At 59.9% G+C, this 16,520-nt stretch overlaps 1 protein-coding gene across 10 annotated transcripts; it reads left to right on the top strand.

The window, feature by feature from the left end:
* The first annotated feature begins 5,631 nt into the window (after positions 1-5,631).
* On the top strand, positions 5,632-16,096 carry SEMA4C (semaphorin 4C). 10 transcript variants are annotated; one of them, XM_008008050.3, is made up of 15 exons: positions 6,126-6,227; positions 8,203-8,348; positions 9,697-9,845; positions 10,202-10,264; positions 10,367-10,465; positions 10,594-10,690; positions 10,813-10,929; positions 11,018-11,169; positions 11,253-11,428; positions 11,754-11,898; positions 11,988-12,210; positions 12,342-12,454; positions 13,950-14,107; positions 14,195-14,265; positions 14,389-16,096. In XM_008008050.3, exons 2-15 carry the CDS (start codon positions 8,240-8,242, stop codon positions 15,216-15,218), a joined length of 2,502 nt encoding a protein of 833 aa, XP_008006241.1. In that variant the 5' UTR covers positions 6,126-6,227; positions 8,203-8,239; the 3' UTR covers positions 15,219-16,096. The 10 variants fall into 10 exon arrangements, with proteins under 10 accessions (XP_072879334.1, XP_072879331.1, XP_008006241.1 ...); XM_008008048.3 differs by lacking the exon at positions 6,126-6,227 and adding an exon at positions 6,674-6,932 and having other exon boundaries at positions 8,200-8,348; positions 14,389-15,559; XM_073023233.1 differs by lacking the exon at positions 6,126-6,227 and adding an exon at positions 5,632-5,725 and having other exon boundaries at positions 14,195-15,559.
* The last annotated feature ends 424 nt before the right edge of the window (positions 16,097-16,520 follow it).

Here is a 16,520-nt window from a genome sequence, read left to right as displayed (position 1 = left end):
TTTGTGCACATTGAAGTCTTTCAGCATCAGTGGTTTAGAACACTTCCTTCAGTCCCTGTCCCGAGGGCTCATGCCAGCGTCCAGTCTCCTGATGCTCCTGCCTGTGTTTCGCTGGGTTCTCAGCTCAACAGTTATAGCCCAGGCCCCGCCTGTAGCAGAGGGCTGTCTGCAAGTCCCCGGGGAGGGGCAGTGCTCCCCGCAGCCCACTGTGGCCCAAGAGCTGTCAGAAACCCAGGAACGGGACGTTTGTTTGGACCCAGTGTGGGACCACTCCCCATTCCCCGCCCCTGCTGAGGAGGCGGCACAGAGTGAAATGTGGATCAGGGCTGTAATTACACTTAATTCCATTTAGTGCTGAGCTCTGAAATCAACTCCCCAGCCTCAGGAGTGGGGGCGGTTCAGAAGCCACTTCCAGATGCTGCTTTTGCTTTTCCTCTGACTTGCCCCAGATGAGTTCATGGGACCTGATCCCTGCTAGGGTCCTAGGTAGTTTTGACCTGAACCCCTTGAGTGAGTGGCCCTTTGAGCTCCAGGATACTGCTGGAGATCTATTTTGCACACTCCTCCAACCCTGAGAATCCATGTTTAGTCCCTGGCCCCTCCTGACCCTTCCTAGGTTTGGATGGGGTTTTGCAGGTGACACGAGGTAGCTAGGCAGTGGTAGAGGACTGCCCCTGCCACACTGGACTGTGTCCACTCCTCAACCCTGGCTGGCTGCTAGCTCCCACGACGGCTGCGTACAATTCTTCTGCTTTTATGCGTCCCTCTCTCTGGCTTTCATGCACAGGGATAGGGAGGGCGGGCTAACTAGGAGAGAGATTCCCCCAAAATAAAGGACTTTCAGGCCAAGTGGCTCAATGTGCAGACCCCAAGTGGAGTTCACCAGCTCTGGGGCTGTTTCAGACACAGCTGCCTCGCTCACTTCGTCCCCGGAACGCTAGGAGCTGGAGGCATCTATTATTCAGGGGCACGGGCACAGCACAGTACTGGATACCACACAGGACGCCTTTCTGCCTAGCAGCCTTTGCCAAACGAGAGGTGGAAGAAACCCTCGGCCAGGGTGACTTAGGTGCCAGGTGACCTCCGTGAGAGTTCTGGTTTCTGTTCCCGGCCGCGTCACATGCCCCCATGGCCCGGGCACCACTGAAGCCCCGGCAGCATCAGGTCAACCTCAGATCGTCCAATGAGCGAGCAGGGACTCTAGTGAGCCAGCCTCCTTCACCCGCCCTCGGGGCTGCCCTGCTCCACACGGCATGCACTGACAGTTGATCTGTAACTATTCACTTTTCTCTGGAAACCTGGAAATCACCTTTGAAATTTCCCTTCTTTGTTCCTACTGCCAAGGGCAAAGAGGAAGCCTGAGAGGCTAAACAGGGGAGTTTCCAGTTCTGGAAGGTGGCCCTACCTGACTCTGAGAAGGAGCCGAGCTGTCCATCAGCATTGATAACTGGAGCCTTCCTCCCCAGTCCTGGCTCTTATCCACTGTCCCCTCCTCTCCTGCTCCCCAAACATACTCATACCCAAGATAGAAATAGATACCAAGGGGAGAGAAGGTGTCGGTGACGGCTCCGTCCCTCCAGAGACCTGGCTGTAACCGGAGCAGAGGTGTGCACTGTGAGGTCGCCAAAGGGCGTATGCTGTCCCCTGGGGTGTGTAATGGGCCCTCTCTGGGACTGGCTGGGAGCTGACCATATCTTCTAAAACTAGTCTGGGATCAGTTGGAGACTCAGCCTCCCCAAGGTCCAGATGTTTACAGTGGTGCTGGCACGATGACCACTTGCCCTCCAGATCTTTGACTTTTCCAGATCCCTAAGCCCTTGGGAAAAGGCTGGGGGATATCCTGATAGGAGCCAATGGAAAATCCGCATCCGGGGCTGTGATGACGGATGTTTTCCTGCTTCCTTTTGGTCCTGGTGACAGGGAGGGGCTGGGAAGGGAAAGGCGTCCCAGGTGGGCGGCTTTGATAACTCTCCTTTGGAGGAAGTAGGGAGGGAGAGTTCTTTTCCTATGCCTATGTCCCCAGTCACCTCGGTCCCCAGGCGCTCAGAAAGAGCCTTGAAGGGTAGCTGACCCAGGCTTGCTTGCTTCCCCATCTGGGGGATGACAGCAGTCCTGGCTGCCTTGGAAATCCACCGGGCAGCGTTTACCAGAGAACCCAGTATCCACCCCGGGCGTCCCTCCAGCTGCCTCAGGAGAGCTGGCAGGCAAGTAGCTCAAATGAAGGGCAGTGTGGCCCACAACCAACATCAAGAGATGGGGAAGGGGACTTGCTTTTCAGGAGAGACTCCTAGGTCATCTCTAGGGGCTGGCCTGAGCTGCTGGGTGATCTCTGAAGACCCTTGAGAGGCATTTAGCACAATTTCAGTCTTTCCTTGACCACAAGCAGTTGTCACTGCCTGAGTCCCAAAGTGTGGATACCTTCCATAGAATATGCTAGGCCCTAGGGAGACTAGCCAGGTACATGCACCTCCCCACACCCCCAGTACATGGATTAGTAATTTTTGTCTTTTTTTTTTTTTTTTTTTTTTTGAGACGGAGTCTTGCTCTGTCGCCCGGGCTGGAGTGCAGTGGCCGGATCTCAGCTCACTGCAAGCTCCGCCTCCCGGGTTTACGCCATTCTCCTGCCTCAGCCTCCCGAGTAGCGGGGACTACAGGCGCCCGCCACCTCGCCCGGCTAGTTTTTTGTGTTTTTAGTAGAGACGGGGTTTCACTGTGTTAGCCAGGATGGTCTCGATCTCCTGACCTCGTGATCCGCCCGTCTCGGCCTCCCAAAGTGCTGGGATCACAGGCTTGAGCCACCGTGCCCGGCCGTAATTTTTGTCTTAATTGAAGACCCAGAAATCCTTTTATTCTGTCCGTTGTACTATCATTTAGAAGTATGAATCATGAGCAAGTAGCCATGCAGGAAATGGTATCCTCTGCCCACCCCCACAGAAAGGGCCAGTGCAGGAATGGACGGGATATAGCAGGAGGTCCCTGAAGGTGGAAAAGGGGAGGGACCTGGGAGCTTCTGAGACTGGGAGGATAAGCGCATGGAGTCTGTTAGCTGGAGGCTTGCTACTGGAGGCTTGCTACATCCCTGGGCCTCCAGAACCCAAACACCTGCCGCTGCCCTGCCAGTGAAACCAAACCGGTTGCCTTTTGAAACTTTCCACTGAGGCCACCTTGGAGTCAGAGCCGGAGAGCTCAGGTCTCTACCTGGCAACCTTCACACCTAGAGGTGGGGGGATGGGGGAGTAGTATTGAAGGTGAGGAAAAACAGCATGAAACGGAGCATTGTCAGGATAGATGGCGACTGTGGAAACACAGAATTGGGAGTCGCAAGACCTGATTTAAAAATCTGACCTTTCCAGTCTGAGCAATATAGTGAGACCCTGTCCCGTGTGTGATGGCATGCACCTGTAGCCTTGGGAGGCTGACGTGGGAGGACTGCTTGAGCCCAGGAGTTCGAGGTTACATTGAGCCATGACTGTGCCACTGCACTCCAGACTGGGCAACACAGCAAGACCCCATTTCTAAAAAAGAAATTCTGACCTTTTTATTTCCAGGACTTGGGGCCAGTTGTTTAATCTTTTTGACTCATCTCCAAAAGGGGAGTAACAATACTTATATTTTTGTTTTGTCAAGGCAGGGTCTCACTCTATAGGCTGGAGTGCAGTGGCACAATCACGGCTCACTGCAGCCTCAACCTCCTGGGCTCAAGCCACCCTCCCACCTCAGCCTCCTGAGCAGCTGGGACTTACAGATGCATGCCACCACGCCCCGCTAGTTTTTTGTTTGTTTTTGAGACGGAGTCTCACTCTGTCGCCCAGGCTGGAGTGCAGTGGTGAAATCTCAGCTTGCGGCAAGCTCTGCCTCCAGGGTTCATGCCATTCTCCTGCCTCAGCCTCCCAAGTAGCTGGGACTACAGGCACCCACCACCATGCCCAGCTAATTTTTTTGTATTTTTAGTAGAGACGGAGTTTCACCGTATTAGCCAGGATGGTCTTGATCTCCTGACCTCGTGATCCACCCTCCTTGGCCTCCCAAAGTGCTGGGATTACAGGTGTGAGCCACCACACACAGCCACGCCCCGCTAGTTTTTTTTTTTTCTTTTAAATTTGGGGCTGGGTATAGTGGCTAACACCTGTAATCCCAGCACTTTGGGAGGCCTAAGCGGGTGGACCACCTGAGGTCAGGAGTTCGAGACCAGCCTGACCAACATGGCGAAGTCCCATCTCTACTAAAAATACAGAAATTAGCTGGGCATGGTGGCACATGCCTGGTCAACAAGGTGAAAACCGTCTCTACTAAAAATACAAAAATTAGCTGGGTGTGGTGGCAGGCACCTGTAATCCCAGCTACTTGGGAGGCTGAGGCAGGAGAATCACTTGAACCCAGGAGGTGGAGGTTGCCGTGAGCCGAGATTGTGCTACTGCACTCCAGCCTGGGCGACAGAGTGAGACTCTGTCTCAAAAAAAATAATAATTTCTTTTGTACAGACAGGGTCTCAGTATGTTGCCCTGGCTGGTCTTGAACTCCTGGGGTCAAGTGATCCTCCTGTCTCAGCCTTCCAAATTATTTACTTTTTAAAGAGTGGAGTAAGAAAATGTACATCAAGACAAGTTGCAAAAATCTAAAGCACAGAACACAAGTGAGGGCCCTTGCGTCTCAGTTTACCCCCCGCTTGAATAGATGGGAGTCTCTAATCAACACAAGGGTGACACATCTTCTCCCACCTTGTCAGCTGAAGCAGGAGGCCTTCCCTGCCCACCCCACGGTCATTATCTGCAGCATCTCCAAGACCACAGCGTTTGTCTTTTTCCTAGTGGAAAAGAGCTGGGAAACGTGGCCTTGGCCAGCAAGGGAGAAGGGGCCTTTATGTGTACCAGCAAAGACCCGATTGTTACTGAAACCAAACTGGGCTGCTTTTCTCAGTTATCTCCACCACTCTTCTGGTCTCCACTTTTCAGATGCCAAGTTTTAACCCAGAACAAAAGCTGCTGTCGGACTGATTTATAATCCAGATCTGCTGACGCGGCCTGAAGTGTTCCTCCCCTCCAGGACTGCACCCTGGCTTAACGTTACCGCCAAACCTCAGGGCCTCAAGTGCCTTCACCTCTGCCTTTTGCCCCTAGCCAGGAGGTAGCATCTGTCTCCAGGTGCCCGTGGGGTGTCCTCCATGAGGACCACCTCTTCTAACCACCTGCCCAGCTCAGAGGACCAGCTGGCAGGAAGGACGCTGCACCGCCCATGAGGCCAGAGCTACAAGTTGTTTCTAGGAGTGGCTGTGGGCGGAGGCTGGTGGTTCTGAAGGTGGCGGTGGTTCTGCAGCGTGGCTCCCCCCAGCCCCTTTCATCTGAACAGTAGGGCTCATGCCACTTGTTAATCAGCCTTCCAGTGGCACCAGGAGTCATTTTCTGGGGAGAGGCGCTTTGCCCAAAGCGTGAGAAGCAGGAGCAGACCCTTTCTGTGGATTGAAGAGTCTTCCTGGCTGGTGAAGCCCTTTCCAGACTTGAGGGCAGGGACCAGTGGTCCTCGGGGCCTAGAAGGAGGCAGAATTGGGGACCAAAAGGCAGACCCCTCTGGTCCGCCCCAAGAGACGCCTCGGTTTCCCCACGTGCCTCCCCCGGATACTCGCCTCGACGTGGCTCGCCCGCGGTCGTTCCTGCAACTGCAGGGTCGGGGGTCCCTCTCCCCAGCCCAGCCCGCCGGGGGTCTTCGGGGGACACTTCGGAAAGACCGGGTGAGTGTGAGTCCCCGGTGGCCAGACCCGGAGTCCCTCCGCCGCCCCACCTCCCTCCGGGCGCTGTGGCGCAGCCCGCGACTCCGAGCCCCGGGGCGGCCGGACACCCGGCAGGGTTGAGGTCCGGGCACCCGGAGGGGCGGAGGTCCGAGCCCCCGGGCGGAGAGCGGGCGGGTCCACAGGTCGCTGCGGGTCGCAGCCCCCTCCTGAGCGAGCCTTCGCGGCCCGCCCCCGGCCTCCGCTCGACCCCCCCCAGCCTGACGTCAAGGGGAAGGGGGCGGAGAGCCGCGGCCGCGCTGGAGAAAGAGCCGGCGCCCGCCGTGGTGGCGCGGGGAGCCCGAGCCCAGGGACGCGGAGCCGGGCGGGGACGGAGGGGCGGTGGCAGAGGGGCCGCGGAGGACTGGCGGGCGCGCGCGGGCAGGCGGCGACGCGGGGCAGGGGCGGACGGCGGTCGGAGCCGAACGCGAGGGCGGCGCCCGGGGACTGGAGCTGCGCGCAAGAGGTGAGCGAGGCCGGGCTTGCGGGAGGCTGGAGCCGCGGGGCCCCGGAGCCGCCGCTTTGTCCCCTTGCGTGGGCAGGGGCTGCCGGATGCGGGAGGGACAGGGGCTGGGGCGCGGGGAGCCGCGGCGGCGGAGACTCCTGTCCGCGGGGATCCTTCCTGCGCCCCGCGCGGCTGCTTCGCAGGGTCCCGGGAGCGGGACGCACAGCGCCTGCAGCCCGCAGCCCCGGGGCCGGAGGGACGCGCCAGCGAGGGGCTACGGGCAGTGAGGGTTCCTCGCGCGGTCCGGTCCGCGGCCGGGATCCTCGCCAGGCTCCTGGACTGCCCTCGGCGCTCCCACCCCCGATGGAAAGTTTGGGGCGGGCTTGGAGCGAGGCCGATGTTGTGGGATCGGATTTCCCTGCCGCGGCCCCCCGCCCGCCCGCCCGTTCCGCTGGGGAGGCGGGTTGTCCCGGAAAGCCAGGCCCCCGGGCCGAGCCGGGCCGCGCTGTCCCCGGCTGGAGCGCTCGCCCTGCACGGAGCGCCGCGGTCCACGTCTGGCCGCTCGGGGTGGGCGAGGGTGTGGGGCGCCCCGCCTGGAGCCAGCACCCCTCCTCCCAGCCCCCTCCCCCAGGCTGCCCGTTTCCTCGCCCTGCGGGAGCTGCGGGTGGGAGCACGGCTGCCGGGCGTATCCTCGGAGCACGCCGCGGGGTGCAGCCCGATCCTCGGGTAAGGAGCCGAGATGGGGCCGGGGGCGTTTTGCGGGGCCGGGCTGGGGCGCAGCCCCCGCCCCCCGCCCTCCCGCGCCGGGGCTCTGGGCCGACAGGGGGCGTCCGCAGGCCGGGCTCGCCACGCTCCCCGCGCCGCCGCTTTGTTTGCGTTCAAATCCCTGGAGCTGGGGGAGGGGAGAACCCGGAGGGACCCGGGACGGGGTCTTGGCAGGGACCCTTTGTTTGGGGGTGAGCAGGTCCCCAGCTTCCGCGTCTCCGCCCCCGGCACGGGAAGGCTGGAGCGGGGGAAGCCAGTCCCGCTGGCCCGCCCAGGCCAGGGTCCCTGGGGCGCAGTCCCCGAGTTGGGAAGGTTCGTCAGAGCCGCGGGAGCGCAGCGGGTGCCGGCCGTGCGCGGCGTGTTGCCAGCAGCCGGGGTGGGGAAGCCCCTCACGTCCCTGCCCCTCCTTCCCCCCGTCGCCCGCGCGCGCCGCCGGAGTCCCCGACTCGACCCGAGCTCGCTGCCCCCGCCGCCCCTCCGCCAGAAGGCTGGTGTCTCGGAGGAGGCAGCGCGAGGAACAGGATGAGGCCCTGGTCATTTCCACGCCCATCCCACCCACTTCCTGCCTCCCTCTTGGGCAACAAAGGGGCCTCGGGAAGCTGGGCCCCTTCGCTCCCGGCCCTGCTCCCACTCCTGCCCTGCTGATGTGGAACGGGGTTTGGGTTCTGCCGGGCTATTGTCTGCGCTGGGGAAGGGGACAGGCCGGGACAGGGACCTCCGCCCGCAGCTGGCCGCACCAGGTTTCCCTGTGGGGCTTTCCCGACTGCCTACCCCACCGCATGCCCCCGTCGCCCTAAGGAGTTTTCCTCCCAGAGTTAGGTGTTGACGGGGTCCGGAGCCCCAGTGGCTGCAAGGCCTTCTGCCTGAGATTCTTTCAAGAAACTCTCAAATCTCTTAGGCCTGAGTGTGTATGTCGGGGGGGGGGTCCCCTTTTTTCTCAAATGACTTCCGGTTGTGCAGAGGTAGTGGGGGGTCTGGAGGCCAGGGAGGGCTTCCCGGAGCCTGTTGAGCCTGCAGCCGACTCAACTCCTCCCCGCTTCCCAGGGAGACCCGTGGTCTTTTAGGCAGAGGCCAAGTGTGGGGACTTAGGTCCACCTCCAAAGAGAAGGGGAAGGAGGGCACCAGTGCTCCTGGAAGGCCTGATGAGGAGTCCCGTGGCCTCTCCTGCTGCGGGCCCCTCTGGTTTGCTTTCTCTGGCTGTGATTTCTGACCATGTCTTTTCCCTCAGCAGGACAGCTGGCCTGAAGCTCAGAGCCGGGGCTTGCGCCATGGCCCCACACTGGGCTGTCTGGCTGCTGGCAGCAAGGCTGTGGGGCCTGGGCATCGGGGCTGAGGTGTGGTGGAACCTTGTGCCGCGGAAGACAGTGTCTTCTGGGGGTGAGTGCCTGGAGGGGTGAGGAGGAAGTGGGGACAGGCTGTTGAGGAGTTGCCCCCCTTTATTCTGATGTGTGTGGCACAGCTTTCTAAGAAACTCGAGTGACCCCAGGGTCCACGAACAGGCAGTGCAGGTTGGGACCTGGGGTTAGCCTCCTCTGGGGGAGCTCTGTCCAACTCCCCACCCCAGACTGCCTGCCCAGGTGTGCGAGGGAGAACCTTCTGCCTCGCCCTCTCCACACCTCACTTCTTGAATTGTCACTGGCGCTGGGAGCCTAAAGAGAAACTGGAACCGGGATAAATATAAACTGGAAGCTCTCTCCCCTGGCTCCCCAGGGCCCCCCTAAGACCCCCTACTGCCCTGTAGTCATCATACCCTCTGGTGGCCCTGGAAGGGTGTGTGTATGTGCACATGCTCACATGGTTGCCAGGGCACAGTGGGGACCCAGCAGTGTCCCGTGTGCACACACCCGTGTGAAAGGTGATGTCAGGTGTTTGTATCAGCCGTGCACTCTGGGGACCTGGGATGAGCTCACCTCCCACAGGCTCCACTCGGGTGCCAGTGAAGCCCTGCCATGCTGACCTGTGTCTGGAGCCATCATTGCCTCCAGAGACTAAGGCTGGTTTGGGGGGACCCTGAGGACAGGTCGGCAGCCATATTTGGCAGCTGATATAGGAATCACGTGACTATATAAATGTCATGGTGCCCTGAACGCCGGGTGGCAGCAAGACTTCCCAGGCCCCAGCCCCATCTCCGCTCTCTGAACCTCTAGTTTCTCCGGACCTCCCTGGCCTGGCTCACAGCCCAGCTCCCCTCCTGCCATCCCCGCCTGTCCTAGTGGCCTGCTGTGCTCACATCTCTGGCAGCCTGGATTGGGGTCCTCCTGGAGTGAAGGGTTTCCTGAGGCAGGGAGTACTCATAGCCATCTGTGCCTCTTCCCCTGCTGGACTCTTATCAGAGGCAGTGGGCAGCAGGGCAAAGAAGGAAGCAGCAGCCGAGGAAGTGAGGGTGGGGTGGGGGTGCCCAGCCCAGCCCTGTGGCCGGAGGTGCCATTGACCCTGAGAGCAAGAGCCATCAGTCTGATGGCTTCCTCTGGCCGGAAGCTGTGGCTGAGATATCCTTCCTTCCGCCCAGCAGCCTGGATTTGCCTCCTCCCAGCCTGGGAAAGGCTAGGGAGGCCCGGGTGGAGCTGTCAGGGCCAAAGTCTGTTTCAAAAGTGTCCTTTATTGCCAATCAGGGGGTTTGGCTGGCATCTGTTTGTGGCATGGGGTGCTGGCTCTCATGGAGGAAGACTGAGGGCTCTCGAGCCCCAGGGGTCCTGCCCATCAGCAGCCACGCTTACCCCTGCAGAGCTGGCCACGGTAGTGCGGCGGTTCTCCCAGACGGGCATCCAGGACTTCCTGACACTGACGCTGACGGAGCAGACTGGGCTTCTGTACGTGGGGGCCCGAGAGGCCCTGTTTGCTTTCAGCATGGAGGCCCTGGAGCTGCAAGGAGCGGTGAGAGGTGGGGCAGCGGGAGGCAGGCAGGCCTGCCAGAGGGCAAGGTGCAGAGGGGCTGTGCTTGGCCAGGTGGTCCCTCAGCCTGGCGGCCCCCACAGAAGTGCTGCTGCTGGGCATCCGGGACCTGCCCTCTGGTTGGGGTCAGCATGCGGCATTCCGCTCCTCTCTGGCACTTACTGAATTCTGTGTAGTGGGGTGGTTTGGGGCTTCCATTCTGTACTGAAGGAAGCCCCCACAGAATAGGGTCCATGCCTCTGCACTGGGCGTCCCTGTGTTGCTGCTGCAGGCTGTGCTTGTAACACGTGCTCAGTCCGTACCTGTGACGTGGCTGACGTCCCCTTCCCTGTCCCCAGATCTCCTGGGAGGCCCCTGCGGAGAAGAAGACTGAGTGTATCCAGAAAGGGAAGAACAACCAGGTGGGTGCTTGGACGCTGCTCCTGGTGCTGCCTTCACCCCAGGGCGTCTCCTCCCATTCTGGGCGTCACGCTCTCACTAACCGGATATCTTTCTGCCCCCAGACCGAGTGCTTCAACTTCATCCGCTTCCTGCAGCCCTACAACGCCTCCCACCTGTACGCCTGTGGCACCTATGCCTTCCAGCCCAAGTGCACCTACATTGTGAGTGCTGCCCTCCCATCTCGGTGTCCCCAGTCCCCCACCCTCCTCGCCCTTCTCTGGACTCTTGGATGTGGCCCCCAGGGCCCCGCCCTTGAGCATCTCCTCATCACCTCTCTCTCTGTCCCTAGAACATGCTCACCTTCACTTTGGAGCGGGGAGAGTTTGAAGATGGGAAGGGCAAGTGTCCCTATGACCCAGCTAAAGGCCACACTGGCCTCCTTGTGGGTGAGTGGCTGCCCCCCATGCAGGCTGGGTGAATCCTTGGGACTTGGTTCCACTTGGGGCTGTGTTGGCCGGATGTGTCCATATCTCATGTACGGTCTGTAGCTGACTGCTGTCTCCCATAGATGGTGAGCTATACTCGGCCACACTCAACAACTTCCTGGGCACGGAACCCATTATCCTGCGTAACATGGGGCCGCACCACTCCATGAAGACAGAGTACCTGGCCTTTTGGCTCAACGGTGAGCCCCCAGGGGGCCTGTGGGAGCCATGGGTGGGAGGCCCCCCAGGGCCCAGCGCCTCCCTGCTGACCTCCTCCCCTTCCCACAGAACCTCACTTTGTAGGCTCTGCCTATGTACCTGAGAGTGTGGGCAGCTTCACGGGGGACGACGACAAGGTCTACTTCTTCTTCAGGGAGCGGGCAGTGGAGTCCGACTGCTATGCTGAGCAGGTGGTGGCTCGTGTGGCCCGCGTCTGCAAGGTACCAAGTCTCACAGCGGTGGGCCCTGGGAGCCCTGCTGGCCCGGCGGGGCTGACCGGCCGTGTCCCCTTGCCGTCTGCCAGGGTGATATGGGGGGCGCGCGGACCCTGCAGAAGAAGTGGACCACGTTCCTGAAGGCGCGGCTGGCGTGCTCTGCCCCGGACTGGCAGCTCTACTTCAACCAGCTGCAGGCGGTGCACACCCTGCAGGACACCTCCTGGCACAACACCACCTTCTTTGGGGTTTTTCAAGCGCGGTGGTGAGTTGGCTAGGGCTCCTGCAGAGTGGGGAGGAGCTGGGGTTCCGATCAGGGATGGTGCCTGGGTGGGAACCTGGACTGGGCCTCAGAGGCAGTCCAGGAAGCCAGGTGTCCAGAAGCCAAGGAGAATGCTGGCACCTGCCCCTTTCCGAGCTGCCTGTGAACAGGCAGGGCCCTATGCCAGGTGGCACTTTTGAGCTGCCAGGGCATTCTGGTACCCATGGCTGTTTTGTGCCGGGCCTTGCCTTCCTGCTGCTTGCCCTGAGCTGGGGTGGGAAGGGGATAAGGTGGGTACCTGACCCTGGGCTCCCTCTCACTGTGACAGGGGTGACATGTACCTGTCGGCCGTCTGTGAGTACCAGTTGGAAGAGATCCAGCGGGTGTTTGAGGGCCCCTACAAGGAGTACCGGGAGCAAGCCCAGAAGTGGGGCCGCTACACCGACCCTGTACCCAGCCCGCGGCCTGGCTCGGTGAGTGCTGGGGCAGGGATGCGTCTCCCCACCTAGCTGCGGTGCCATCCCACCCTGCTGATGGCCTGCCCCCCACATCCTGCCCCCAGTGCATTAACAACTGGCACCGGCGCCACGGCTACACCAGCTCCCTGGAGCTGCCCGACAACACCCTCAACTTCATCAAGAAGCACCCGCTGATGGAGGAGCAGGTGGGGCCTCGGTGGAGCCGCCCCCTGCTCGTGAAGAAGGGCACCAACTTCACCCACCTGGTGGCCGACCGGGTTACAGGACTTGATGGCGCCACCTATACGGTGCTGTTCATTGGCACAGGTGGGTGCATGGGTATGCGGGCATGGCTGCTCAAGGCTGGGCAGAAGCCTGTGTGCCCAGGGCAGGGAGATTTGGAGCTGCCCCACAGCCCTGTGCCCTGTCATTTACACCTGTCCGTCTGCACCCCTCAGGAGATGGCTGGCTGCTCAAGGCCGTGAGCCTGGGGCCCTGGGTTCACCTGATTGAAGAGCTGCAGCTGTTTGACCAGGAGCCCATGGGAAGCCTGGTGCTGTCTCAGAGCAAGGTAGTGAGTTGGGCCCTATCTGCCACTGTCCCCAGCACTGTCCTTCTCACTCTCTCTGTCTGGCTGCTTCTCCCAGTTGGGCCTACATGCTTGGCCAGTGCAGAGTTAGGAACACACACACGCATGGACGCACACCTTGCCTAACCTGGGGTGGGTTCCTGGAAACGAGAATGAAAACAGAATGGAATCTGCGCTGCACAGAGCCATTATATATAGCCAGGTCACGGGGCCGCACTCTCAGCATCAAGCCTTGGTAACTACTCCCATGTTTCCTTCAGACCCTCCAAGCTGTGCTGTGGTCCTGGCTCTGGCCTCTCCTCTGACCGTGCCCCTGTGACCAGACCTCCCAGGCTGTGAGATGTTTATGATGCTTTCACCATGGTGGTTTCCTTCCAGCCCCCAGCTGCTCTCTGGTCCCAGCCCTCCATGTCCATGACTGTTTTCCTGAAGTGCTTGCATTATATCCTTGTGCAATACTCCTTTTGGTTTTTTTTGAGACAGAGTCTCACTCTGTCACCCAGGCTGAAGTGCAGTGATGCGATCTCAGTTCACTGCAACCTCCACCTCCCAGGTTGAAGCTATTCTCCTGCCTCAGCCTCCTGAGTAGCTGGGATTACAGGTGCCTGCCACCACGCCCAGCTAAAGGTTTTTTGTTTTTGTTTTTGTTGAGATGGAGTCTCACTCTGTTGCCCAGGCTGGAGTGCAGTGGCATGATCTCAGCCGACTGTAACCTCCACCTCCCGGGTTCAAGCAATTCTGCCTCAGCCTCCCAAGTAACTGGGACTACAGGCACATGCCACCATGCCTGGCTCATTTTTGTATCTTTAGTAGAGACACGGTTTTACCATGTTGGCCAGACTGGTCTTGAACTCCTAACCTCAAGTTGGAGATTTGCCCACCTCAGCCTCCCAAAGTGCTTGGATTCCAGGCATGACCTGCTGTGCCCAGTTGCCTTGTGCAATACTCTTGTGGCATGTTTGCTACACCTCCTGAACTTTGATTTGTTTGCCTTTTACCACCTATTGTGACTCAAAATTGTCCCCCAGAACATGGAATAATGGCAGAAAGAAAGTGTGTGGTTGAAGAAACATACAGCTTGGCATCCACTGTTGAAACAGGAAAACATCTTATGCTATGCTGCTGCTGCTTTGAGGGCTGATGGGCCTTGAGAGAAATGTATTTCCCGCACTATGTGTGTGAGCGTGTGTGATTAAACTTTTTGGCCTCACAGCCCCATCATCCCTTTCTAATAAGGTCACGTCTCTAAGGGGCTTAGGATTGCATCTGGCCTGTGTAAGCCCTTTGAGTTCTGCAGTTCTTAGAGTTCCCTTTTCAGCACTACAGCTCTGCCTTGTTCCCTTGTTCCTCCTTCTGGTGCCCCATCCTGTGCCCCCTGCAGAAGTCCAAGCTGTCCCCGTGCTGCATTCTGGTCCGGCCGCCCTTCCCGCGGTGTGGCCCTGGCTGACCCTCTTTCTGCGCCCCGCTTCTCTCGCAGAAGCTGCTCTTTGCCGGCTCCCGCTCTCAGCTGGTGCAGCTGCCCCTGGCTGACTGCATGAAGTACCGCTCCTGTGCAGACTGTGTCCTCGCCCGGGACCCCTATTGCGCCTGGAGCGTCAACACCAGTCGCTGTGTGGCCGTGGGTGGCCACTCTGGGTGAGTTGGGCTCTACATAGACCAGGACCAGCAGGGACTCAGGGTGGTTGGAGCCAGGCTGCTGATGTACCCTACATCCCCTACCAGATCTCTGCTGATCCAGCATGTGATGATCTCGGACACTGCAGGCATCTGCAACCTCCGAGGCAGTAAGAAAGGTGAGCTTTTTCCTTCCCGTCGCATCGGGCTGAGCCCTGGACCAGAGCTGGAGTTTCTGTTCTCCCCTTCCCTAGCCCTGCTTTCCTGTACTAACATACACTCTCTTTTCTCTGCCACTACAGTCAGGCCCGCTCCCAAAAACATCACGGTGGTGGCGGGCACAGACCTGGTGCTGCCCTGCCACCTCTCCTCCAACTTGGCCCATGCCCGCTGGACCTTTGGGGGCCGGGACCTGCCTGCGGAACAGCCCGGCTCCTTCCTCTACGATGCCCGGCTCCAGGCCCTAGTTGTGATGGCTGCCCAGCCCCGCCACGCTGGAGCCTACCACTGCTTTTCAGAGGAGCAGGGGGCGCGGCTAGCCGCTGAAGGCTACCTTGTGGCTGTCGTGGCAGGCCCGTCGGTGACCTTGGAGGCCCGGGCCCCCCTGGAAAACCTGGGACTGGTGTGGCTGGCGGTGGTGGCCCTGGGGGCCGTGTGCCTGGTGCTGCTGCTGCTGGTGCTGTCACTGCGCCGGCGGCTGCGAGAAGAGCTGGAGAAAGGGGCCAAGGCTACTGAGAGGACCCTGGTGTACCCCCTGGAGCTGCCCAAGGAGCCCACCAGTCCCCCCTTCCGGCCCTGTCCTGAACCAGATGAGAAACTTTGGGATCCTGTCGGTTACTACTATTCAGATGGCTCCCTTAAGATAGTACCTGGGCATGCCCGGTGCCAGCCCGGCGGGGGGCCCCCTTCGCCACCTCCAGGCATCCCAGGCCAGCCTCTGCCTTCTCCAACTCGGCTTCACTTGGGGGGTGGGCGGAACTCAAATGCCAATGGTTACGTGCGCTTACAACTAGGAGGGGAGGACCGGGGAGGGCTCGGGCACCCCCTGCCTGAGCTTGCGGATGAACTGAGACGCAAACTGCAGCAACGCCAGCCACTGCCCGACTCCAACCCCGAGGAGTCATCAGTATGAGGGGAAACCCCCACCGCGTCGGCGGGAAGCGTGGGAGGTGTAGCTCCTACTTTTGCACAGGCACCAGCTACCTCAGGGACATGGCATGGGCACCTGCTCTGTCTGGGACGGATACTGCCCAGCACCCACCCGGCCATGAGGACCTGCTCTGCTCAGCACGGGCACTGCCACTTGGTGTGGCTCACCAGGGCACCAGCCTCGCAGGAGGCATCTTTCTCTCTGTGAATCACAGACACGCGGGACCCCAGCCGCCAAAACTTTTCAAGGCAGAAATGTCAAGATGTGTGTGTGTCTGTATTTGCACGTGTGTTTGTGTGTGTGTGTGTGTGTGTGTGCACGCGCGTGTGCGCTTGTGGCATAGCCTTCCTGTTTCTGTCAAGTCTTCCCTTGGCCTGGGTCCTCCTGGTGAGTCATTGGAGCTATGAAGGGGAAGGGGTCGTATCACTTTGCCTCTCCTACCCCCACTGTCCCGAATGTCGGGCAGCGATGTACATATGGGGGTGGGGTGGGCAGGGTGCTGTGCCCCTTCGCGGGGAGCGCAGGGCTCGGGGTGGGCCTAGTCCTGCTCCTAGGGCTGTGAATGTTTTCAGGGTGGGGGGAGGGAGATGGAGCCTCCTGTGTGTTTTGGGGGAAGGGTGGGTGGGGCCTCCTACTTGGCCCTGGGGTTCAGTGGTATTTTATACTTGCCTTCTTCCTGTACAGGGCTGGGAAAGGCTGTGTGAGGGGAGAGGGTGGGACTACTGTGGACAATGGCATACTCTCTTCCAGCCCTAGGAGGGGGCTCCCAACGATGTAACTTATTGTGTCCCCGCGTATTTATTTGTTGTAAATATTTGAGTATTTTTATATTGACAAATAAAATGGAGAAAATGAAACGATTTCTGTGATGGGGCTAAGATGTTTGGGCTAAAGCCCTTCTGGGTACCAAGAGGGAAAGCTCTCTGGGTGGACGGAGGCTGGATGGGGCCTCCCCCACAGTCCCGGGGCAGCCACCACTTTTGTAGTCCCTGCCTGCCTGTGGGAGGGAACAGCCCAGCTCCAGTGTTTTCCCACAGTGGTGGCTGCGGCGCTGGGAACCAGACCATGGCCACAGCCCCTTGGGAGCCAGCTTTGGCTTCTGGCCAGAAGGAGAAGTCAGGGCACTGGGAGTCCAGGGGAGAAGTGGAGTTGGGGGGCGGGGGTGCCTTCCCAGAACTCAGGACGGTTAGTGGGAGTGAGGGGCCAAAGGAGTTGAAGGTCGTGGAGATGAGATCGTTGTTTGTGTGAGGATGGGGTTCTCAACCCGCTTAGGGGAGGAGAAAT

This window comes from Chlorocebus sabaeus, chromosome 14 (genome assembly GCF_047675955.1).
Source record: "Chlorocebus sabaeus isolate Y175 chromosome 14, mChlSab1.0.hap1, whole genome shotgun sequence".
Classification (NCBI taxonomy): Eukaryota; Metazoa; Chordata; class Mammalia; order Primates; family Cercopithecidae; genus Chlorocebus; species Chlorocebus sabaeus.
The sequence above is the reverse complement of the archived record's forward strand: the minus strand, read 5'-3'. Positions and strand labels throughout refer to the sequence as shown.